This window comes from Rhinoraja longicauda, chromosome 6 (assembly GCF_053455715.1).
Source record: "Rhinoraja longicauda isolate Sanriku21f chromosome 6, sRhiLon1.1, whole genome shotgun sequence".
Taxonomy (NCBI): Eukaryota; Metazoa; Chordata; class Chondrichthyes; order Rajiformes; family Arhynchobatidae; genus Rhinoraja; species Rhinoraja longicauda.
Window position 1 is genome coordinate 54,134,747 of NC_135958.1, and position 25,205 is coordinate 54,159,951.

Below are 25,205 nucleotides of genomic sequence, written 5' to 3' on the forward strand. Positions count from 1 at the left end.
GTGATGTGCTGGCTTGCTGGCTGGCTGCCAGCCACTGAGACTGGGAGTTCCGTTCTTCACTGTGCAGGAGCTCCTGTGTCTGGGGACACAAGGAACTGCAGATGCTGGAATCTTGTGTGGAATACAAAAGTTCCCGAGTAACTCGACGGATCGGGTAGCTTCTCTGGAGGGAATGAGCAGGCGACGTTTCGGGCCGGGACTCTTCTTCAGACTGATTGTAATATGGGATCTCTATGCATTATCTCAAGAAGGGTCCGGACTCCAAACGTCTCCTATCCGTGTTCTCCAGAGATGCCGCCCGGTGTCTTTTTTGCAAACCAGTATCTGCAGTTCCTTAGGTAGACACAAAGTGCTGGAGTAACACAGCGAGTCAGGCAGACTCTGGAGAAAAAGGATGGGTGACGTTTCGGGTCGGACCCATCATCAATTTGGGTATGGCACTTTGTGTCTTATCTTCGGCATCTGCAGTTCCTTTCTACATATATGCAGTTCCTTGTATCTCTAGCATCTCAGATTGCAGCCTGATCCACTGAGTTACTCCCAACACTGTTCTGCTGTAGCCTAGAGTTGATTGCAAAGTCCTGAGCTGGAGGAGAGTTAATGGGCAACTGGGAGAGAAAAAAGGTTGCGCAGAGATGGGGACAGCAGAGGCTCCATGGACTGTTTTTTATGGCAACATAAAATATTAGAAAGCAATTGAGTGGCTGCCATTTGGTAAAATATGTCCAAGCCGGAGCTTGTTTAATAGGCATTAGGATATAATCTGAATGAAGGAGGATTTCTCTTCATATTTAGGTGTGACAGAGGAGACCTTTCGGCCCATTCCAGCTCCGAGTGATTGCATCAATACTGCTCCATGTCAGTTTCCGATGGATCCTTTTATTTCCTCCCATATCCCAAGGACATGCGTGTTGGTGGATCAATTAGTGTATTAATTGGCCATTGTTAATTACCTGTAGTGTGCAGAATGTGGAAAGTAGGGAGGTTTGACTGGAATGTGAGGAGAAAAGACCAGTGGGGAAGTGAGATTGTCAGCTGGCAAGGACTCAAAAGGCTGCAATTGTTTCCTTCCATGTTTGAGGAAAATATAGAAATATACAAACAAATGGAATAACCTCGTGAAGATTACGACTTGGAGACCAGAATTTTGGGTGGACTGTCAGCATTTACAAAGGGTGTCAATGTGACTAATTGCAAAATACCATAATCAAGTGATTATCTGCACGTTGCAGATTAATGCGTATCCAACTAGTCTTGACATTGGAAAAGAACCGTTGAAATTTAATTCATAGTCGGCAAATAAGATTTGATCAACCGGTGGTCTGATCTTCCGCGCCCACAAGGTTGGCTGGAGAAGGCACCCCCAGGTGGGGTACGAAGGCTGAAGGTGGCCGGGCGGGGAGAGGGATGGCAGTGCGCTGGATGATCCGGGTGGAGGTGACGGCTGCAACAGGCCCTTATCGCCAGCTGCAGCAGGGACTGTGAAAATGGCACTGAAACCTGGTGCATATGGACCCAGTGGGCTGTTTCTAGGCATTCTGGAATTAATCAGGGATTGTACTTATGGCAACAATCCTACTGGTCAGTATCCAAACAAATACAGCGATAGTATAGTACACGTGATAATAAAGAACCATTGGTCGAACAAGGGTCCTGACCCAAAATGTTTATGTCCATCCCCTCCACAGATGCTGCCCAAAACTGCTGTGTTCCTCCAGCAGAAGATAGACACAAAAAGCTGGAGTGACTCAGCGGGACAGGCAGCATCTCTGGAGAGAAGGAATGGGTGACGTTTCGGGTCGAGACCCTTCTTCCGAGGTGTTCCTCCAACAGTTTGTATTTTGCTCAAGGTTTCAGCATCTGCTGTATCTTATGTCAATGTTTGATATCTTGTCATTCAAATGCATTTAATTATTAATTCAATATGACTTGGTTTGTGTATTTCAGAGGGACATTACCTGTGCAACCTTTTACCCTAGAATCCTAGTTGGCCGTGCACAGGGAGACTGACTTTGGTGCTCCAATACCTGGCAACTTCACCTCTCTTATCCTGTCATCCTTTTCGTCAAAGAGCTCTATGCAACACAAACATGACAGGAGAGAGTGGGACTCCACACTTGAAGAAGCTCTCTGTTTCCCACCCACTGATGTGAGATGCACCATGGATATATGTCGCAGTCACATGGCACAGAGCCAGGCTTTGCGTTCCTGCTCATTCATTGTTCTTTATCTCTCTGCATCATCATCTATATCTCTTGTTTCCCTTTCCCCTGACTAGTCTGAAGAAGGGTCTCGACCCGAAACGTCACCCATTCCTTCTCTCCAGAGATGCTGCCTGCTGCCCCGCTGAATTACTCCAGCTTTTGGTGTCTATCTTCGGTTTAAACCAGCATCTGCAGTTCCTTCCTACACTCTTAGTTCCAACTTGTTTATGCCGAACAATCTGCCGCATCCAAGCCAGTCCCATCTGCCTGTGCCTGTCCCACATCCCTCCAAACCCCTCTCCCATCCATGTACCTGTCCAAATGTCATCACTTGTGTAGAATAGTTGGGTCCAGTTTCTGACTCCCTTCCCAAAGCCCATTTTGATGACCACATCCATCGTGCACAATGTCCTGTCGAAGGGCTTCTGGTCCAAGCTGACCAGGCACGTATGCTATGGTATCCCTAGCAGAACAAGACTTCTACGGATTTTCCTGCTAGGTACGGGTTTGGTCCAGGTGAATCGTTTGTCCCAGAACAGACAAGGTAATTGCCTTGGACAGGATCATTGAATCCACATTCAGCAGTGCAACTGGTCTCCCATTCCTGATTTAATTTTTAAAGAGAGATCCAATGTGGGAAACAGGCCCTTCGGCCCTTCGAGTCCATGCTGACCAACGATCACCCGTACACTAGTTCTATTCTAGACACGAAGGACAATTTACAGAAGCCAATTAACTTACAAACCAGCACATCGTTGGAATGTGGGAGGAACCCGGAGCACCCGGGCAAAACCCACGTGGTCACGGGGAGAACGTGCAAACTCCCTATGACAGCACTCCTAGTCGGGATCGAACCCAGGTCTCTGGAGCTGTAAGGCAGCAACTCTACCGCTGCGTCACTGTGCCGCCAACTGATGTCTTCCTTCTCCCCTTTCTGCTTGTAGATGACCGTGATGATGCACTTGTTGTTTCTTACATGCTGCCGGCTAGCAGCATAGTGTAGCTCACTACTAGCAGGTCACTGCAAACATGGTGTAAGCTTTGCTTGTATTACTGGCGAACCCCGTTAAAAAAACTGTGTTCTGTGTAATACCGCAGTCTTTATCGCAATATATTATCCTACATTCAAATCTTTTAAAATCTCCATAGAGTTCTTTATTTTGATAACTACTGAATGTTTCTCAAATTCTAGACATGGAAGGAGGAAGACAAGATGATATGCATCACGTCAGCCTTACATTTATTAGTCCCACGACTCAATATGTGCAAATTGTACCCTGTTTCAAACGCTGTTCCTTGTTAACCTCACCTTGGAAAACACTATATCCTTTCCCAGTCTTTGCTGGTTGATAGAGTGCTCCGCCATTATTTTTTCTTCGTATTCTTTACGTTGTCTCGGCGTACAAAGTCTGAAACCAGTCTTTTCTCGGAATGGGTTTATGGTGGTATCTTGTTGGAACTTCTGCTTCATGGCCACTGTGGATCTCGTAGAAATTGGAACCAAGACGGTTAAGGATTGATTTCTCTCTTTCGAGTCCGCTGGTATTTCGCCTCCTTTGGGGATGTCGTCTAACGCAGTTCGGGGTCTGCTCTTTTGACTGATGAATTGAACAGGGTCAACAAACCCCAGGGATGATTTTGATCGTTTAATCGTTGGCTTTGAGGCAAAACAATTTGGATTACGAGTGTGAAAGAAGCGTTTGGGATTGGGATTTTGATTCTTGAAATCAAAAGCAGGAAGAAAGGTTTGTACATCAATGCACTCTGTGACTTCATCTTCAATAGCGTCACGTTGGGGTGCATGCTTTTTTGCAGTAAGTCTTCTCTCCATTTCTTCCAAAGGACACCGGGGCCGACCCCAGTCATCTTCAAGCGAAATGTTATACAGGGTGTTTATTTTGGTCTCTTCAAATCCATATTGATTATGGATCGCATTGACTTTCAGACGGATCTGCTCTGATGTTTTGGGTCTAGACAGGCCGTATTTTTTAATTTGCTTTAATGTTTCTTGCTCACTTGCTGATAGAAGCCTTGAAGCTTTTGACAATGAATCAGTTCTTTTATCTGTACAAAGACAAAGGATAGTCACAGCACTTTTCAATAAATCAAGTGCATTTCATAATAAATTGCACTAGGAGTTGTGGAAAAGATATTTCTTAAATAACTGCATCCCAAACCCTCCATTATTCTCACTTTGTCCATGTCCAGTCACCTTTTTGTGTCGTGGTGGGCAACCAAAGAAGCCACTTTACGCACATCCCCTCAGAAAAGCAATTTGATAATAACCAGGTCCTCTCTCGCAATGGCAGTAGAAGGATAACCCTTTACCAAGACAGAAAATAACTCTTCCGCTCTTCTCCATAGCGCTGTCAAGAGATCTTTTGCAATCACTTCCGAGGACCAGAGGCATTTACATGAATGCTGTTGGTGGTGAAGATAGGTTGGAGATGCAGTCACCTTCATCCCACATAACTATGTTTAACCGCCATCTGTTTAAAGCAGCCGGCCAAAAAACACTCAACTTTCCCGAAACATTCCCTGTGGAGGACTCACGAGTCCTGTTCATGTCTCATCCAAAATTAAGCATCTCCAACAATAACCTCACCATTTGGCAGCTTAGATTTAATGCAACCATCATATCACCGACTCAAGAGTGGTCCTGAGCTACCAGCTATCTCCCTGGAGACCCTTGGACTATCTTCAATCGGACTTTACTGGACTTTATCGTGCAGTAAACGTTATTCCCTTTATCCTGTATCTCAGCACTATGGACGGCTTGATTGTAACCATGTATATAGTCTTTCCACTGACTGGATAGCATGCAACAAAAAACCTTTTTTGCTGTACCTCGGTAGACATGATAATAATAAACTAATCTAAACTAAACTGGTATTGTTTAATGCCAGTAAAATTAGGGACTGCTATGCTGTTGAGGAAAGGTTGTCCTTCACACTAGATCTCCCAATACACAGGCAAATGATCACTCCATCCTAATCAATGGTCAGTTAGTCATTGCTCCAACTAAAATATTAAACATTGAGGACCACTAGACCAATCTTTGACTTTTCCCATTGTTTTTCCAACCTCATGATATTCAAACAGATACTCAACAAGGACTTCAGTCTCACTTTGGGATTTAAGGTTTACTTTGGAAAAGTTAATATATTTATCCATGAGTATTACACTGCTAACCAAGCAAGGGTTACTCAGATTTATACTCTACAATGACCTAAAATGGCGTGCATGGTGGTCATTAGAAAACTGCTTGCTTTCCTTTTAGAGAATATCAAATGTTCCGAAGTGGTGTGTGTGGGAATGAGGAACCGAAGACCAACAGGCCACTGATCCAAGAAATGAAAGGGGAAAGTATAATCACAGAAAAGCAGCAGGCCACCTGGTTTCCTGACCTGCTAAAATGTATTTGATTATCAATCTAAATTATCAATATTTAATGTATCAAAGGAAATTAAATCTTTTGGAGTATCTCACCGAGGCTGAACAGAGTACTTAATCTTCTCTGTGATGGCTTTTCCAATGTACTGGAAACCCAGCCAGTTGGTGATGGCCTCTGGCCAACGAGCGACGCACCCGGACTGTGAAAGTGAAATTCTCTCAAATTGGGAACCTTCATGGAATCTGATTGAATCACTTAAAAAAAAAAATACAAAGAGGTAAATAATACCTGGAAGGAAACCATCTACATAGGGAGGTCAAATCAGCATTGGGTTGAACAAAAAACAATGTACTGGAGGAACTGCAGGCAGTATCTGAGGAGGGAAATGGACAGACTACATCTTGGCTTGTGTTCCTTCTTCAAGACTTAATGAATCGTCCCAACCTAGAGCATCGTCCCGACCCAAAACAACATTTCCCTCCACAGATGCTGCCTGACCCGCTGAGTTCCTCCAGGAGCCTGTTTATTGCTCAAGATTTCAGCATCTACACTTTGGTTTAGCTTAGTTTAGCACTAAAGCCCACCGAGTCTGCGCCGACCAGCGATCACCCCATAAGCTAGCACAATCCTACACACTAGGGACAATTTACAATCGTCACTGAAGCCAATAACCTACAACCTTGTACACTTTTGGATTGTGGGAGGAAACCGAAGCACCTAGGGGAAATCCGCGTGGGAGAACGTACAAAACTCTGTATAGACAGCACCTGTAGTCAGGATCGAACCTGGGTCTTTGGCGCAGTAAGGCAGCAACTCTACCACTGTGTCGCTCTTGTGTTAACATCGTTTAACTGTTTTTAAACGTTCAATATAACATGGATTCTAGAAATCCTACAATGGCAGGTGAGATTAAAAAAATATCAGAAATTACATAGAAACATAGAAAATAGGTGCAGGAGTAGGCCATTCGGCCCTTCGAGCCTGCACCGCTATTCAATATGATCATGGCTGATCATTCAGCTCAGTAGCTTGTACCTGCCTTCTCTCCATACCCCCTGATCCCGTTAGCAAAAAGGGCCACATCTAACTCCCTCTTAAATATAGCCAATGAACTGGCCTCAACTACCTTCTGTGGCAGAGAATTCCACAGACTCACCACTCTGTGTGAAGAAATGTTTTCTCATCTCGGTCCTAAAAGACTTCCCCCTTATCCTTAAGCTGTGACCCCTGGTTCTGGACTCCCCCAGCATCGGGAACAATTTTCCCGCATCTAGCCTCTCCAACCCCTTAAGAATTTTATATGTTTCTATAAGATCCCCCCTCAGTCTTCTAAATTCCAGCGAGTACAAGCCCAGTCTATCTAGTCTTTCCTCATATGTAAGTCCCGCCATCCCAGGGATCAATCTGGTGAACCTTCTCTGTACTCCCTCTAAGGCAAGAACGTCTTTCCTCAGGTTAGGAGACCAAAACTGCACACAATACTCCAGGTGCGGTCTCACCAAGGCCCTGTACAACTGCAGCAGAACCTCCCTGCTCCTAAACTCAAATCCTCTGGCTGATCATTACTATGAGAACCGGACAAAGAAATTCACTATCACAGGTGATAATAAAGAGCCATTGGGCCATTGAAGAAGGCAGACACAAAAAATGCTGCAGAAACTCAGCATCTCTGGAAGAGAAGAATGGGTGACGTTTCGGGTTCAGACCAGCATCTGCTGTTAGACAATAGACAATAGGTGCAGGAGGAGGCCATTCGGCCCTTCGAGCCAGCACAGCCATTCAATGTGATCATGGCTGATCATTCTCAATCAGTACCCCGTTCCTGCCTTCTCCCCATACCCCCTGACTCCACTATCCTTAAGAGCTCTATCCAGCTCTCTCTTGAATGCATTCAGAGAATTGGCCTCCACTGCCTTCTGAGGCAGAGAATTCCACAGATTCACAACTCTGACTGAAAAAGTTTTTTCTCATCTCAGTTCTAAATGGCCTACCCCTTATTCTTAAACTGTGCCCCTTTGTCTGGACTCCCCCAACATTGGGAACATGTTTCCTGCCTTTAACGTGTCCAACCCCTTAATAATCTTATACGTTTCGATAAGATCTCCTCTCATCCTTCTAAATTACAAAGATCAACACGATGTTCTTCCCGAACCATTGACGAACTTACTTTGTGCCTCCCGCAGGCATCTGGTTGACATTATAGGTACATGGTGGGACAGTCCGTGTGCGATTCCCTCCTCTCTGTGATAGATCTTTTCATTTGTCGAACCAATTCTTCTCATGCGCTGAGCACGGACATAACTGTACGGTTGTTTCCTCAGCGGTGCCATTTTAAATAGGTCTTTCTCCTTTGGGGTTTCAAGGACAGCTGATGGCGCTGTGTAATCCCAGGTGACGTCCTCGAAGCGAAATGCAACCACGCTGCCGACGGTGTTAATGATAATGCTAAATAAAGCAGTGCAGAAACCTGCTGTTATTCTCTTTGGTTGGAGATGGAGCGCGAAATGAGGCTCTTCGGCCCACCGAGTCCACGCCGACCAATAGACAATAGGTGCAGGAGGAGGCCATTCGGCCCTTCGAGCCAGCACCACCATTCAATGTGATCATGGCTGATCATTCTCAATCAGTACCCCGTTCCTGCCTTCTCCCCATACCCCCTGACTCCGCTATCCTGAAGACCTCTATTCAGCTCTCTTGAATGCATTCAGAGAATTGGCCTCCACTGCCTTCTGAGGCAGAGAATTCCACAGATTCACAGATTCTCTGACTGAAAACGTTTATCCTCATCTCAGTTCTAAATGGCCTACCCCTTATTCTTAAACTGTGGCCCCTTGTTCTGGACTCCCCCAACATTGGGAACATGTTTCCTGCCTCTAACGTGTCCAACCCCTTAATAATCTTATATGACCAGCGATCAAACCCGGACACTAACGCTATCCTACACACTCGAGACAATTTACAATTTTATCAAAGCCAATTAACCTACAAACCTGTACGTCTTTGGAGTGTGAGAGGAAACCGGAGCACCCGGAGTAAACCCATATGGTCACAGGGAAAATGTACAAACTCCATACGGGCAGCCCCGGTAGTCAGGATCAAACCCGTGTCTCTGGCAAGGTGAGACAGCAACTTTACCGCTGCACCACCATAGAGAAGTATAATATAACGACATTCATCCTGTGATACCAACACATTGTTAGAAAGGCTGGCATTTATTGGACACCTTTAGTTGACTCCAAATTTGGGAGGATATTGAAGTTCAACCAGATCGTCTTTCTAAAGTTCATAAGCATAGTCAAAAGTAATCACAGAAAGAAACACAGGGACTCTCTCAGGCCACTTAAGTTTACATTCAGGCAGATGAACTTTTCAGAAACGGTCTCTTGTAAATAATCAAATATCAAAATTCTCAGTCCAGATGATTAATAACTTCACCCCTGTGGTAGACGGGGGATAAACATTGACATGTGCCATTAGCTGTACGTATTATGTGTTTGTACTGGCACCTAGGTGTTTTAGTTTTAGAGATACAGCGTGGAAACAAGCCCTTTCAGCCCATCGAGTCGGCGCCGACCAGTGCACTAGTTTTATCCAAAGTAGACACAAAATGCTGGAGTAACTCAGCGGGACAGGCAGCATCTCTGGAGAGAAGGAATGGGTGATGTTTCGGGTCGAGACCCTTCTTCTCGACCCGAAATGCCACCCATTCCTTCTCTCCAGAGATGTTGCCTGTCCCGCTGAGTTACTCCAGCATTTTATGTCTACCCTCGATTTAAACCGGCATCTGCAGTTCTTTCCTACACTAGTTCTATCCCACACACTAAGGACAATTTACAGAAGCCAATTAACCTACAAATATGTACATCTGGAGTGTGGAAAACCCGGGGAAAAACCCACACGGTCATGGGGAGAACGTACTGACTCCGTACAGACAGCACCCATATGGTTGAACCCGGGTCTCTGGTGTGTAAGGCAGCAACTATATTGCTGCCCCACTGTGTCGCTCCCAAAGGTCTGGAAATTTAAGTCACTGTTTGGGCGTTGAAAGTAGAGAAGTCTTTTTTTTTTGTGAATAATACTGATGATCTTTAACATTGGCAAATCTCGGGCTCCATCCCCGCCACCCGTTCCATTCACTGCCATTCCAACTCACCTCCTTGCCGAGAAAATGGTCAAACTCTCAGCAGAAACAAAGCTGTTTAGAAACATAGAAACATAGAAAATAGGTGCAGGAGTAGGCCATTCGGCCCTTCGAGCCTGCACCGCCATTCAATATGATCATGGCTGATCATCCAACTCAGTATCCCGTACCTGCCTTCTCTCCATACCCCCTGATCCCTTTAGCCACAAGGACCACATCTAACTCCCTCTTAAATATAGCCAATGAACTGGCCTCAACTACCTTCTGTGGCAGAGAATTCCACAGATTCACCACTCTCTGTGTGAAAAAAAACTTTCTCATCTCGGTCCTAAAAGACTTCCCCCTTATCCTTAAACTGTGACCCCTTGTTCTGGACTTCCCCAACATTGGGAACAATCTTCCCCCCTCAATCTTCTAAATTCCAGCGAGTACAAGCCGAGTCTATCCAGTCTTTCTTCATATGAAAGTCCTGCCATCCCAGGAATCAATCTGGTGAACCTTCTCTGTACTCCCTCTATGGGAAGAATGTCTTTCCTCAGATTAGGAGACCAAAACTGTACGCAATACTCCAGGTGTGGTCTCACCAATGCCCTGTACAACTGCAGCAGAACCTCCCTGCTCCTATACTCAAATCCCCTCGCTATGAATGCCAACATACCATTCGCTTTCTTCACTGCCTGCTGCACCTGCATGCCTACTTTCAATGACTGGTGTACCACGACACCCAGGTCTCGTTGCATCTCCCCTTCTCCTAATCGGCCACCATTCAGGTAATAGTCTGCTTTCCTGTTCTTGCCACCAAAGTGGATAACCTCACATTTATCCACATTATACTGCATCTGCCATGCATTTGCCCACTCACCTATATTAGTTAATTGTGACAGCGGGAGATTGACGATGACATCTCTAGTGATAATTTAGCCAATAACAAGCCAATGACATAAAACAACCACAAGTAAGGAATGCTAAAAGTAGTATTTAGCTTCTAAGAACTTATGCATTCTGTATCAAACTAGCACACAAAAAGGCTATCAAACTCCTCCTCTCCATTCTTTGCACATTCCCAATCCTTTCCCCTCGTCATTTTAATTTCATGTATCTTGTGTTTTTTTATGACTGTTGGCAGATCAATTTCCCTCCTGGGATAAATAAAACTCTCTCGTATGGTGCTATACAGACCTCTTGTCGGAAAGGTAGAAGGAAAGGACAGGTTCACCTCGACCGCTCGCTCTCATCACCCTCAGACAGGTGCCGTGGCAGAGGTCGAAAATTCTGATCTTCCCATCGCTGCATCCAGTGAGCACTCGAAGGTAAAGCTGATACAAACAAAGCACCTCCCTGCAGTTCAAGAATGGCCAGAAATAACGTTCAATTAATTCCAACTGACCTTTTATTTTTAAAAAGAGGCACAGGCTACCGGAGTAACTCAGCGGGTCAAGCGGCATTTGTGGAGATCACGGACATGTGACGTTTCAGATTCTTTATAATGTCGAATTACAAATTAAATCAATTAGAATAATCAAAACTCAAGATAGGCTGAAGGACATAAAGTGCTGGAGCAACTCGCCAGGGCAGGCAGCATCTCAGGAGAACATGGATAGGTGGTGTCCCGGGTCTCTTGATGCAATAGACAATAGGTGCAGGAGGAGGTCATTCGGCCCTTCGAGCCAACACCGCCATTCAATGTGATCATGGCTAATCATTCTCAATCAGTACCCCGTTCCTGCCTTCTCCCCATACCCCCTGACTCCGCTATCCTTAAGAGCTCTATCTAGCTCTCTCTTGAATGCATTCAGAGAATTGGCCTCCACTGCCTTCTGAGGCAGAGAATTCCACAGATTCACAACTCTCTGACTGAAAAAGTTTTTCCTCATCTCAGTTCTAAATGGCCTACCCCTTATTCTTAAACTGTGGCCCCTGGTTCTGGACTCCCCCAACATTGGGAACATGTTTCCTGCCTCTAACGTGTCCAACCCCTTAATAATCCTATACGTTTCGATAAGATCTCCTCTCATCCTTCTAAATTCCAATGTATACAAGCCTAGTCGCTCCAGTCTTTCAACATATGATAGTCCCGCCATTCCGGGAATTAACCTAGTAAACCTACGCTGCACGCCCGCAAGATCAGGTTTGACAGGGGAAGAAAAATCTCCAAAGGCAGGTTAGGAATTCCTATGCACAATTGCAAAACAAACACACTGCTGTGGCACTGTTGAAAAATCCAGCGAATTTAGTGTGGAAATATTTTCCAGGCATTTTTGGGAGATGTCAGAGAAATTGTCTCCATTTTTAGCAGGAATTTTGTTCTCCCCAGCACTTTTTTTCATGCATAAAATTCCTCCAAATGCTATCAACAGCTTCCCACCCTTTGGATCCTATCAATCCACATCTGTTTATACGTGTCACTGCCCACAGTCTGCTGACTGCAGATACATTTATAGATTCAAAGATACAGCATGGAAACAGATCTAACCGAGTCCACGCCGACCAGCAGATAACCTGTTCACACCAGTTCTATGTTATCCCACTTTCTCATCCACTCTCTGCACACCAGGGGCAGTTTACAGAGGCCAATTATCCCATAAACCCGCACATCGTTGGGATGTGGGAGGAAACCGGAGCACTCGGAGGAAGCCCATGCAGTCAATAGACAATAGACAATAGACAATAGGTGCAGGAGGAGGCCATTCGGCCCTTCGAGCCAGCACCGCCATTCAATGTGATCATGGCTGATCATTCTCAATCAGTACCCCGTTCCTGCCTTCTCCCCATACCCCCTGACTCCGCTATCCTTAAGAGCTCTATCTAGCTCTCTCTTGAATGCATTCAGAGAATTGGCCTCCACTGCCTTCTGAGGCAGAGAATTCCACAGATTCACAACTCTTTGACTGAAAAAGTTTTTCCTCATCTCAGTTCTAAATGGCCTACCACTTATTCTTAAACTGTGGCCCCTTGTTCTGGACTCCCCCAACATTGGGAACATGTTTCCTGCCTCTAACGTGTCCAACCCCTTAATAATTTTATACGTTTCGATAAGATCTCCTCTCATCCTTCTAAATTCCAGTGTATACAAGCCTAGTCGCTCCAGTCTTTCAACATATGATAGTCGCACCATTCCAGGAATTAACCTAGTAAACCTACGCTGCACGCCCTCAATAGCAAGAATATCCTTCCTCAAATTTGGAGACCAAAATTGCACACAGTACTCCAGGTGCGGTCTCACTAGGGCCCTGTACAACTGCAGAAGGACCTCTTAGCAGTCACACGGAGATAACGTGCAAACTCCACACTGACATTAGCGAGGTTAGGATCGGCGCTGTGAGGCAGCAGCTCTACCCGCCACGCCACTGTGCAACCCTAATTATCATTGCCCTTCTCTTCTCCACCATATCCAACTTCTTCTACTGCACCTATAAGAGTTGGTGGATGAGTTCTTAGCTGTGAGTCCTTGTTCTGACAACAGTGATAAATGTGCTGTGTGTGGGAGCCAGGCAAAATTTGTTTTCCAACACGTGTCATAATCTTTAAAAGGTGCTTTTTGAAACCTCATTTGAGAATATGCCAAAGAAATGGAAGGCAAACAAGTTTCCATGCCCCTATCAGGGTAATAGGCAGGGTGGATGTTTCGTTTGGTTCAGAGATACAGCATGGAAACAGGTCCTTTGGCTCACTGAGTCCACGCTGACCATCAAGACCATCCAGAACAAGGGGCCACAGTTTAAGAATAAGGGGTAGGCCATTTAGAACTGAGATGAGGAAAAACTTTTTCAGTCAGAGAGTTGTGAATCTGTGGAATTCTCTGCCTCAGAAGGCAGTGGAGGCCAATTCTCTGAATGCATTCAAGAGAGAGCTGAATAGAGCTCTTAAGGATAGCGGAGTCAGGGGGTATGGGGAGAAGGCAGGAACGGGGTACTGATTGAGAATGATCAGCCATGATCACATTGAATGGCGGTGCTGGCTCGAAGGGCCGAATGGCCTCCTCCTGCACCTATTGTCTATTGTCTAATCACCCGTTCACACTAAGTCTATGTTATCCCACTTTCCCACACTAGGGGGCAACTCACAGAGGCCAAGTGACCTACAAACCAATCTTGGGGATGCGGGGGGAAACCGGAGCACCCTGAGGAAACCCACAAGGTCACAGGGAGAATGTGCAAACTCCACGCACACAACACCTGGAATCAGGAACAAACCTGGGCCTGCAGCGCCGTGAGATGGCAGCTCTACCAACTGTGTTGCACAGTTCTTATTCCCAGGGCAGTGGAATCAAAAACTGGAGGACATAGGTTTAAGGTGAGAAGGGAAATTAGGAACCTGAGGGGCAAACAGGTTTCTAGAACTGAGATGAAACAAAAAATTATTCACTGGTCACGCTGTTGTAAAATTCAAAAAATAGATATTTAATCTAACACATAACGCGCTGTGAAAATTAACACTTATTTTTCATTATTTTTAATGGAACTCGTCTTTAGTGTTGGCCGTTTTGAATTAATTATGCACTGCTTAAGTCTTTTATTCGATCAAGCTACTCACCTTGGATGTTTGAATGTCTGTAAACAGTCACTAAACTTTCCAATCATGCTCCAGGCTTTCACATTTGCATCCTCACTTCCACTGATCAAGTGCCACTGGTCAAAAGCCAAGCATCTGACAGGACCGTTGTGACCTGACAGGACCTGGAAAGCAAGGTGTGCCGACTGAGACAGACATGGTGACCACGCCAACCTTGCAAGAGTCATCAATAATTGATTTAAACTGTGTGTCACTTGGCAAAGCTACACTGAGCATACTGAGGTTGGGTCTCGACCCGAAACGTCACCCATTCCTTCTCTCCTGAGATGCTGCCTGACCTGCTGAGTTACCCCAGCATTTTGTGAATAAATACCTTCGATTTGTACCAGCACCTGCAGTTATTTTCTTATACTACCTAAGCATACTAGAATCACACTGCACAGACACAGGCCCTTTGGCCTAACTTGTTCCTTGCCGATCAAAATACCGCATCTAAGCTACTCCCATTTGCCCAAGTTTGGCCCATGTCCCATCAAACCTTTCCTAGTCATGTACCTATCCAAGTGCCTTTTAAAGGTTGTTATTGTCCCTTCCTCAACTTGGTCTGGCAGTTTGTTCCATATACTGTAGGTGCCACCCTCTGGGTGAAAAGGTTGCTGCTCAGGTTCCTATTAAATTGTGAGCCTCAACCTTAAACCGATGTCCTCTGGTTCTTGATTATCCTGGGAAAAGGTGCATTAACCTTATCTGTTCGCCATGATTTTATACACCTCTATAAGATCACCCCTCAGCCTCCTGCGCTCCAAGGAATAAAGTCCCAGCCTGCCCAATCTCTCCTTATAGATCAGGCCCTCGAGTCCTGGCAACATCTTCATAAATCTTCACTGCACTCTTTCTAGTTTAATCTCATCTTCCCTATAGCAGGGTGAACAAGACTGAACATGGTACTCAAGTGCAGCCGCACCAATGTCTTGTACAACTCCTAACATAATGTCTTAACTTCTTTGGACTTTACTTTAGACTTTAGAGACACAGCATGGAAACAGCCCCTTCGGCCCACCAAGTCCACGCCAACCAGCGATCACCGCATACACTGGCACGATCCGACAAACTAGGGACAATTTTTTCTTCAATTTTAACCTAAGCCAATTAACCTACAAACCTGTACATCGTTCGAGTGTGGGAGGAAACTGGTTTGATAATTAAAAGGGCTCACAAATAGTTTGAGCACCAGCAAGGCAGTTGCCATTTCTTGGAAAGAGAGTTAAGCAAAACCAGAACTTCAATGAGTGCTTGATATGGATGCTGTTCTGCAATGTATGGTCCTTATGGATGGTTAGGTAGATAGGGAGGTGTTGGACTTCCATACTTGACAGCTCTCCCATGTTTTTCCTTGGCTAAAACAAGCTGGGAGGAGGATGGTCAGGTACGGCTGAAATGTACGGGGAATGGGATTCGTAGATGCTCTCTTCAAGAATGTGGTTTTGTCAGTAAAGTTGGAGATGTAGAGCGTTTGTCGAGTAACCTCGACAATTTGTATTTGTATAATACAAATACCTGTATTTATATTATACAGGTGTAATACAGATAATACACCTGTATTATCACCTGACACAATACAGGTGATAATATTATGTTCTTGTAGGAAAGATATTGCCAAGCTTGAAAGGGTTCAGAGAACATTTACGAGGAAGTTGCCAGGACTAGAGAGTTTGAGCTATAGGGAGAGGTTGAATAGGCTGAGTCTCTATTCCTTGGAGCGCAGGAGGATGAGGGGTGATCTTACAGAGGTGAGAGGAATAAATAATGAGAGGAATAAATTGGGTAGATACACAGAATATTTTGCCCAGAGTAGGGGAATCGAGGACCAGAGGACATAGGTTCAAGGTGAAGGGGAAAAGATTTAATAGGAATCTGAGGGATAACCGTTTCACACAAAGGGTGGTGGGTGTATGGAACAAGCTGTCAGAGGAGGTAGTTGAGGCTGGGACTGTCCCATAGTTTAAGAAACAGTTAGACAGGAACACGGATGAGACAGGTTTGGAGGGATATGGACCAAGCGCAGGCAGGTGGAACTAGTGTAGCTGGGACATATTGGTCGGTATGGGGAAGTTGGGCCGAAGGACCTATTTCCACACTGTATCACTCTATGACACTCTAAACATGGGTCTCTGTGCTGTGTGAGTTGTTCTCAGATTCTGGAAATTTGGAACAAGAAACGAGCTGCTGGAGGAACTCAGTGGGCCACATGGCATCTGTGAAGGAAAATTGGCAGTCGACTTTTCGGGTCGAGACTCATCAGTTGAAATCTACGTTAAATAAATTGTCAATTATCATTATACGTGAAAGATAACTGATGACATGCTAATGTTAAGGGGAAATGTTGCCATGAATGCACTGTACTTAATACATATTTTTAAATGAGGAAAGTATATTTTGAAATATTAGAAGGGAGAGGATAGATTAACCAAATTTCTATTAGTTTCTCTGTCCTTGCATCAGTTTAGTTTAGTTTAGTTTAAAGATACAGCATGGAAACAGGCCCTTTTGGCCCACTGTCCACACTGACCTGCTATCACCCCTACTCTAGATCTGTCCTGCACACTGGAGACAATTTACAGAAGCCAATCAACCTACAAACCTGCATGACTTTGGAATGTGGGAGGGAACTCGAGCACTTGGGAGAAACCCAGGTGGTCCCAGGGAGTAAGTACAAACTCCGTACAGGCAGCGTCCGTGGTCGGGATGGAACCTGTGTCTCTGGTGCAGTAAGGCAGCAACTCTAGCACTGTGCCACCCAATTGTTCCCCAGTTTTCCAGCAGCATAATGCATCCTTCGTAGGGATGACGGGCCATTGAAGAAGAAATGGATCTTTTCTTCCTCGAATACCTTGACCAATGAAGTAGGTTCTAGGGTCCACACGTGCACAGCTCCATTCTCACATCCGCATATCACAGTCCTCTCGCTCATGTCCACAGAACGAACTGGTCTCTCATGCTTGAGGGTGGAGATACATTTTCCCTGTTCAATGTCCCATACTGGTGGTTCAACAAAAAAGTGAGTGCAAAATTGTCTGTAAACAATGCTGGAACACTGCAATCAAACACTACCATTGGGACACTATTCAAAATAGAACATCACGTTGACTAAAACTTTCTTGGTGACAGATTTATCATTGAAAATATAACCAATTAAATCAAAATAATACATTGATTTCAGGTCTCTCTGCCAACAGTCTGTCTGTCATTTCTTATTTTTCTTATTTTTAGTATGTGTTAAAAAGTATGTTTTAGTGTTCCTTGGTTAGTTTTATGTGGGGAGGGGGGGTTGGGGGAAACTTTTTTTTCAATCTCTTACCTCGACGGAGATGCGATTTTGTTTCCGTATCGTATCTCCGTCCCCACTGCGGCCTAACATCGTGGAGTTGGCGGCCTTTCCTGGAGACCGACGGGCGCTCCAAGCTGCAGGAGTCCGCGGGGCTTCAACATCGCGGAGCCTGCGATCCCTTTGCTGGGGATCGAAGCTACAACCGCGGGGCCTGTGGACTTTAACGTCGTGAAGCCCAAGGTCTCTGGTAAGAAGAGGCCGACTCGGGAGCTCCATGCTGTGGAGAGAGTTTCAACCGCCCCGACGCGGGAGTTTTGATCAACCCGACAGGGGCTTCGATCGTCGGCTGTGGGGGCTGTGGATGGTTTGACTGCCCCGACCGCGGGAGAACAAGATTGAACTTTTTTGCCTTCCATCACAGTGAGGAATGTGGAATCCACTGTGGTGGATGTTTATGTTAACTTTTATGTGGTTGCGTGTCTTGTTGCTTTTCACTTAGTATGGCTGTATGGTAACACAAATTTCTCTGTACCTTAATTGGTGCATGTGACAATAAACTGACCTTGAAACCTTGAAATCTTGAAGAACACATTATGTGACAGGTTAGATTTGAATGACTGCATCAGATTGGATAATAGATTGACTAGATCCATAACTCTGGAGAACTGAATGGGGAAGTTAAGATGCACTTCCAATAAGACGAGAATAAAACAACAAATGGGGACTGTTGTGTTACTCCAGTACTTTGTGTCTATCACTCAGCAACATGGACAGGTGATGTTTCGGGTCAGGAACCTTCAAAGTACTATGCTGCCCCTTCTCCATTCTTGGTCCATAGTCAACCATCCAACGTATTCTCAAGCATTGCCAGCTCAGGCAAAAAATGCTCAAATAAGTTCAACAGAATGGATAAAATATAAACAATTATTATGTCATAAATAATCTCTTGTTGTTGATTTAGTTCAAGTAAAACACAAAAGCAAATGTTAAGAATCTGAAGTAGAACAAAAACTGCTGGAAATACCCTACAGGTCAGGCATTGTTCATGGAAAGATAGATACAAAATGCTGGTGTAACTCAGCGGCTCAGGCAGCATCACTGGAGAAAATAGATAGGTGACGTTTCTGGTCGGGACCCTTCTTCAGACTGATTGTAGTAGGGTGGAACTGGAAGCAAGAAAAGACCAGGACAAATCAGGGCCAGCAACAGATGACCTCAGGCAGGGTGGTTCAGATTGTGTAGGAAAATAAAAACTGCAGCTGGTTTAAATCGAAGGTAGACACAAAATGCTGGAGTAACTCAGCGGGTCAGGCAGCATCTCGGGAGAGAAGGAATGGGTGACGTTTCGGGTCGAGACCCTTCTGCAGACGGATGTCAGGGGAGGGGGAGGGGGCGGGAATAGGTGACATTTCGGGTCGAGACCCTTCTTCAGACTGGTGTCAGGAGGGGGAGGAGGAGGAAGGGGGAAGGGGGAGGGGGAAGGGGAGGGAGGAGGGGTGTGGGGGGACGGAGGAGTGTGTGAGGGGAGGGGGAAAGGGAGAGGGGAGGGGGGAGCCGCACCAATGTAGGAGAGGTTTGGGCCCAACAGGTCCACTTGGTCTAGTGTGACAATAAAAGCCCCGTTGAACCAATGTTGCATTATTTGTTTGACATCCATTATAATTTTTACTCTCCATGACAATCAGCAGAAAGTTGGGTAAGATGGAAGAGTGGAGTCGTACCCTCTGTCATGCCCCCCGTTCCCAGGTGGATTGGGGTAAAAGTATACCTGCAGTTTGGCTAACCTTTGGTCAGACAATCCATTGCCCCCGAGGCAAGCTTGTCGTTGTGCATGACAAGAGAGGTAATAACTCCCGTGTGGCCACGGTAGATGGTCATACAATACCCTGTGGCCAGGTTCCACCGTCTAAAATTGAACAATCGACAAAAAGATATTTTTCTTTAATAAACATTGCATTTAGAAATAAATGATTTGCTAAGAAATGTGCAACTAAAGTAGTTTGACTCTCTCACCTGATACTGAGGTCAAAGCTTCCACTAATAACAAAGTTTTGGTCCTCGCTTAGAATGAGTGCCTTGATGCTTCCAGCGTGGCCTTGTATCACACGTGTGGTGTCCGCAGGACGAATGATCTCCAGAAATCTTATTTTCCTGTCTGTTGAACCGTAGGCTATCAGTTGTCCACCACAGTAGTGGATTACCCTGCTGGGATCCACCCTAGATAATCAGAGACAGGTCAGACTGAACTGTGGTCCAAACCAGCACCTGCAGCTCCTTTCTATTAATATTCTTTAGTTTAGTTTAGTTTAGTTTGGAGATATAGCGCAGAAACAGGCCCTTTGGCCCACCGAGTCTGCGCCGACCAGCGATCCCTGCACGCCAAGACTGCCCCTACACACACTCGGGATAATTTACAATTTTGCCAAGCCAAATAGCCTGCAAACCAACACTTTTTTGGAGTGTGGGAGGAAACTGGAGCATCCAGAGAAAACCCACGCAGGTCACAGGGAGAACGTACAAACTCCATACAGACAGCACCCGTAGTCAGGATCGAACGTTGGCGTGTAAGGCAGCAACTCTACCACTGCACCACCAGGTCGCCCTATTGCTGATCGAGCTTAATTCGTCATTGTTTTTTACTTCCGTTTGTTGTTATTTTCATTTACTTTGCTTACCCATGAGTGTCACTCATCGTCATGCAACCTAATTTCAATTAAGATCAGAAGGCCAGTGACCTTATTCCCATCCATGTGCTTCTCATGTTGTGCATTTTAGAAATGAACTGCATTTATAAACACTATATAAATATATAAAACCTATTATATAGGTTTACAACAATTGTGAACCTATAGATACTCTACTTGGTCAAAGCTCTTAACCGTTGAATCATGGAGAGTCCCTCTGTTCAAACTGTCATGGTCACTATATCTCCAAGCATCTTGCTATATATATATATATATATATATATATATATATATATATATATATATATATATATATATATATATATATATATTGGAGTTATACAGCACAGAAACAGGCTCTTCAACCAAACCAAGCCTGGCCCACCTGGCCCTTACCCCAACAAATCTTTCCTTTACAATTAGTTTTTTAAATGTCATAATTGTACCTGCCTCTACACTTCCTCAGGCAGCTCGTTCCCTATACCCACCACCCCCATGTGAAAAAAGTAGCCCCACAAGTCCTTTTCAAACTTTTCACCCTCACCTTAAATCCATGACCTCTAGTTTGAGGCTCCCCTGCCCTGGGATAAAAGACTCTGACTATTCACCTTACCTCTGCCCCTTTTGACTTTGTAAACCTTCATACGATCACACTCAACCTCCTACGCTCGGAGGTAAAAGACCCACCCACCGTCTCTCTTATACCTCAAATCTTCCAGACCGAACAACGGGCTTGTAAATCTCCCCTGCAACCCACTAAATTATATATTTTAATAACAGCTTTTACAGTATTCCAGATACAAACAGAAACAGTTAGAATGCTCAGCAAGTCAGGCAGCAACTCTGGAGAGAAATCAAATTAACATGTCAGGTCAGTAACCCTTCATCCCTGAAACTTTAATTCCGTTTCTCTATCCAGAGAACTGCTTTAGTATCCCCAGTAATTTTTATACTTACTGTATATAGATCTCTAGCTTCTGTAGATTTTTGAATTGTTCAGTGTTTGCTATCACAAACACAATTTTGGCTGGGTGGTATGTTAGCAGAAGGGGAGTGGTAGGTTAGCTAGTAGAGCTGTTAATGTTGCTCGTTAACAGATACTGTGACCTGGGTTCAATCCTGACCTTCGATGCTGTCTGTGCGGAGTTTGCTTGTTGTCTCCATAACTGCGTGGGTTTCCACTTATTCACTGACTTCCTGCCATATCATAAAAACGCGCGGATGGGTTAAGTGATGACACCAAATTACCTCTGAGAGAAGGATAAAGACAGCAGGGATGGCAGAGACGATGGGAGAGGATAAGCTGCAGAGGTGTGGGGGAGTAAGGAGAGTGGGAGTGGGGCTAATGTGATTGCTCCCTCAGTTACCAGCATGGACCAAAGGTCTCCTACTGCTTCACAATAAGATACGAGTTTGAGTCACCAATCTAGTGAGTCAATTAATTGCAAAGTTAAAATGAGTTAAGAATTTAGTAGGTTGATGGAGAGTCCAGAACATGAGTAAAGCTTTAAAATAGGAGATTGTTGGTTCAAAGGGTGATGTCTGAAAACACTTCCTTCACAGAGATAGTCACGAACTGCTGAAGTAACTCAGCGGGTCAGGCAGCATCTCTGGAGAAGAGGTTTGGGTGGCATTTCGGGTCAAAACACTTCTTCAGACACCTACCCAGCATGGACAGGCAGCATTTCTGGAGAACATGGGTAGGTCACACTTCGGGTGGGGAACTTTCTTCAGATTTGAGTCCAGACTTAATCCATCTTGAACAAGTCTGAAGAAGGGCCTTAACCCAAAGCATTACCTATCCACGTTCTCCAGAGATAAAACTGTCTGATCCACGGAGTTACTCCAGCACTCTGTGCCTTTTTTTCAGTAAACCAGCATCTGTGGTTCCTTGTGTGTCCCTCACATCGAAACCTGGAGTGAAACTTTCCCTTTCTCTCAAGCTCCTGGCTTTCCCCAAAAGATTTGTCTGTTGAATATTTTAGAGCTGAGATTGCTAGATTCAATAGGAAAAGATGTTGAGGTTCATGGAACAAAGACATAGACAAAGTAAAACTTAATCAGCCACAATCTGGCTGAATTGGGGAACACTGAATACTCTTCTCAAACAATAAACCTTGGAGGAGATGCGAGAAGGGGAATTAGCAACAAAAAGACAGTGACAGGAGTCGAAGCAATAGAATGGATGAAACAAATGATTTCTACTATGGTGGCATGACAGATTATAACGTGATTAATGTGTAAGCAAGAATTCCACCTAGCCACCTCCCGTAGTCTGTTTGGTGTTTGAAGCCAAATTTACTCCCCCAGCCATCGTCATTGTACTATGTTGTCTCTATTTTGTTTAACGGAGATAAAACCGGAGCGATCTCCCGGTTGCCAAACACTTTAACTCCCTTCCCATCCCATGCTGACCTTTCTGTCCTGGGCCTCCTCCACTGTCAGAGTGAGGCCACAGGCAACAGGCAAATTGACCAGCACCTCAGATTTAGCTCAGGCAGCTGACAGCCCAGCGGCATGAATATCGATATCTGTAATTCCAAGTAACCCTTGCATCCCATCTCTCTCTGTCCCTCCCCCACCAAAGTCGGCCTGCTCGTTTCACTGATCATTCACATCCCGTTCGTTATCACCATAAAACTGTTGGAAAATGCCGTTTTGTAGCTGAACGTCGGATTCAGTGATTCAACTTGCACTGCATTTCCTCAAGTGTGATTTGTTCACAGTAGTGCAATATTTCTCAGAATTTTCATTACAATTATCAGCAAAAGCATAAATTAAAGGAAGATGTCAATGTTTCACGCAGTTATTACATGATTCACATACTGCGATTTGATGGTTTTTAAATTATAAGCACCACAGTAGACATTTCTCTCCTCCATTTGTATCATCTCAGTGTAGATATCAGTATATGCGACTCCTAATCCAACCTGCAAAAGCAAATACAGCAGCATATTTAACAAAATGTTTAATATTAGGTCCCACTTGAGTTTTTGACAAGAGGAACTGTCAGTGTAAATAAAATTACAATGACAAGAACCAGGCCTTTATTTTATTCTATTTAGTTTAGTTTAGGTTTTAGTTTAGTTTAGAGTCACAGCGCGAAAACAGGCCCTTCGGCCCACCGAGTCAGCACTGATCATCGATCCCTGTGCACTAGCACACACCATACACTAGGGACAATTGACAATCTTTACCAAAGCCAATTAACCTACAAACCTGTACGTCTTTGGAGTGCGGGAGGAAACCGGAGCACCCGGGCAAAACCCATGCGGTCACGGGGAGAACGTACAAACTCCGTACAGACAGCACCCGTAGTAGTCGAGATCAAACCTGAGTCTCTGGCGCTGTAAGGCAGCAACTCTACCGCTGTGCCACTGAGCTGCCCCATTATCAGCTTTATAATAATATAAAGGTACAAAGAATAACAGTTTATTAGAATTGGGAAAGGATCAATAACAACAGCAATTACACTTTGCATTTAAATGGGGTTTTTTTATGGAGAAAAATGTCAGAAGGCTCTTCACGACAAATGGTCAGGAACAATGATATCACAATTACTGATTGTCTACTTATGCTGGAAAAAGATGACATTAAACATTTATTTTGTAAAGAAGATACATGATTGGAAACTCAATGAGATAACAGAGGTGGAAAAGATCCATACGCCCAATTGATTATGGTATGTGTGTCCTTCACCTTGATATGGATACCTTTATCTGGCAGTCTTTTCATGATCCACCAGCAAAATCTTAGGCAGCTGTTGACATTTTAATTGCTTGACATGTCAACAGCATGTGTATAAAATCATGAGGGGAAATAGATAGGGTGCATGCACAGAATCTGTTACCCACGGTAAGGAAATCAAGAACTGGAAGACCGGGGTTTAATGTGAGATGGGAAGATTTAATAGGAATCTGAGGGTCAACCTTTTCCCTCAGAGGGTGGTGGGTGTATGAAACGAACTGCCAGAAGAGGTAGTTGAGGCAGGTACTAAAAACAGTATTTAAAAGACATTTTGACCGTTAAAGGACAGAAAAGGTTAAGAGGGATATGGGCCAAACGCCATATATGGGCAAATGGGACCAGTTTAGATGGGGCATCTTGGTTGGCATGGACAATTGAGCCAAAGGTCCTGTTTCTGTGCTGTATGGTTCTATGACTCTCTGTGACACAGGAAACTATGCTTTAGCATTGCCTATAATATGAATGATTTTGTCTTATAGCAGGAAGTAAATCCAATAATATATTTTAAAAATGTCGCTGACATTTGGTTTATCAATTTATTTTCTGATCCCTTGAAGGCCAAGAGCACAGCTTCCTAATGCTGATTTTTTCCCCCCCCTGTTCTATTATTTCCTCCTCATTCATATAACGTCACTTAGGCAAGAACATAGAACATAGACCAGCACAGCACGAGAACAGGTATTCCACCCCACAGTGTCTGTGCTGAACATGATGCCAAGACCTTCACATACCGACCTGCACACAATCCATATCCCTCCATATCCATATGTCTATCCAAAAGCCTCTTGATTGCCACTATCATATCTGCCTTCACCACCAACCCTGGCAATGCATTCCAGGCACTCACCGCCCTCTGGATAAAAAAAAATTGCCCCACACATCTCCCTTAAACTTTGCCTCTCTCACCTTAAAGATATGCCCTCCAATATTTGATTTCTCCATCATGGGGAAAAAGGTTCTGACTGTCCACCCTATCTACGCCTCTCATAATTCTAGATACTTCCATCGTGTAGTGCACCATGCAGCCTCTGGCCTTCCAGAGAAAGAATTGGAACATAGACGGTAAGTCTTCTTCAAGATCTGCACATCAGCTGTTGGCAGTGATATAGGAGTGAGTGTGTAAGAAGAAACTGCAGATGCTGGTTATACTCAAGGTATGCCTACTTTAAAGATGTTCTCTCTCCAACGAGAGTTC

General features: G+C 44.7%; 1 protein-coding gene across 1 annotated transcript in view; it reads right to left on the minus strand.

Annotated features, from left to right (window-relative positions):
• Positions 1–3,403: 3,403 nt before the first annotated feature.
• The window catches only part of fbxw10 (F-box and WD repeat domain containing 10), a 55,463-nt gene continuing 33,661 nt past the window's right edge, over positions 3,404–25,205 (minus strand). Inside the window, exons 8-16 of the mRNA XM_078401578.1 lie at positions 23,090–23,193; positions 19,593–19,796; positions 19,364–19,485; positions 17,142–17,290; positions 14,273–14,415; positions 10,919–11,077; positions 7,766–8,043; positions 5,694–5,852; positions 3,404–4,268 (exon numbers count right to left, since the gene is read on the minus strand). Of these exons, the coding sequence (XP_078257704.1) occupies positions 3,487–4,268; positions 5,694–5,852; positions 7,766–8,043; positions 10,919–11,077; positions 14,273–14,415; positions 17,142–17,290; positions 19,364–19,485; positions 19,593–19,796; positions 23,090–23,193 (2,100 nt within the window). The 3' untranslated portion in view covers positions 3,404–3,486. The remainder of the gene's footprint in view (positions 4,269–5,693; positions 5,853–7,765; positions 8,044–10,918; positions 11,078–14,272; positions 14,416–17,141; positions 17,291–19,363; positions 19,486–19,592; positions 19,797–23,089; positions 23,194–25,205) is intronic.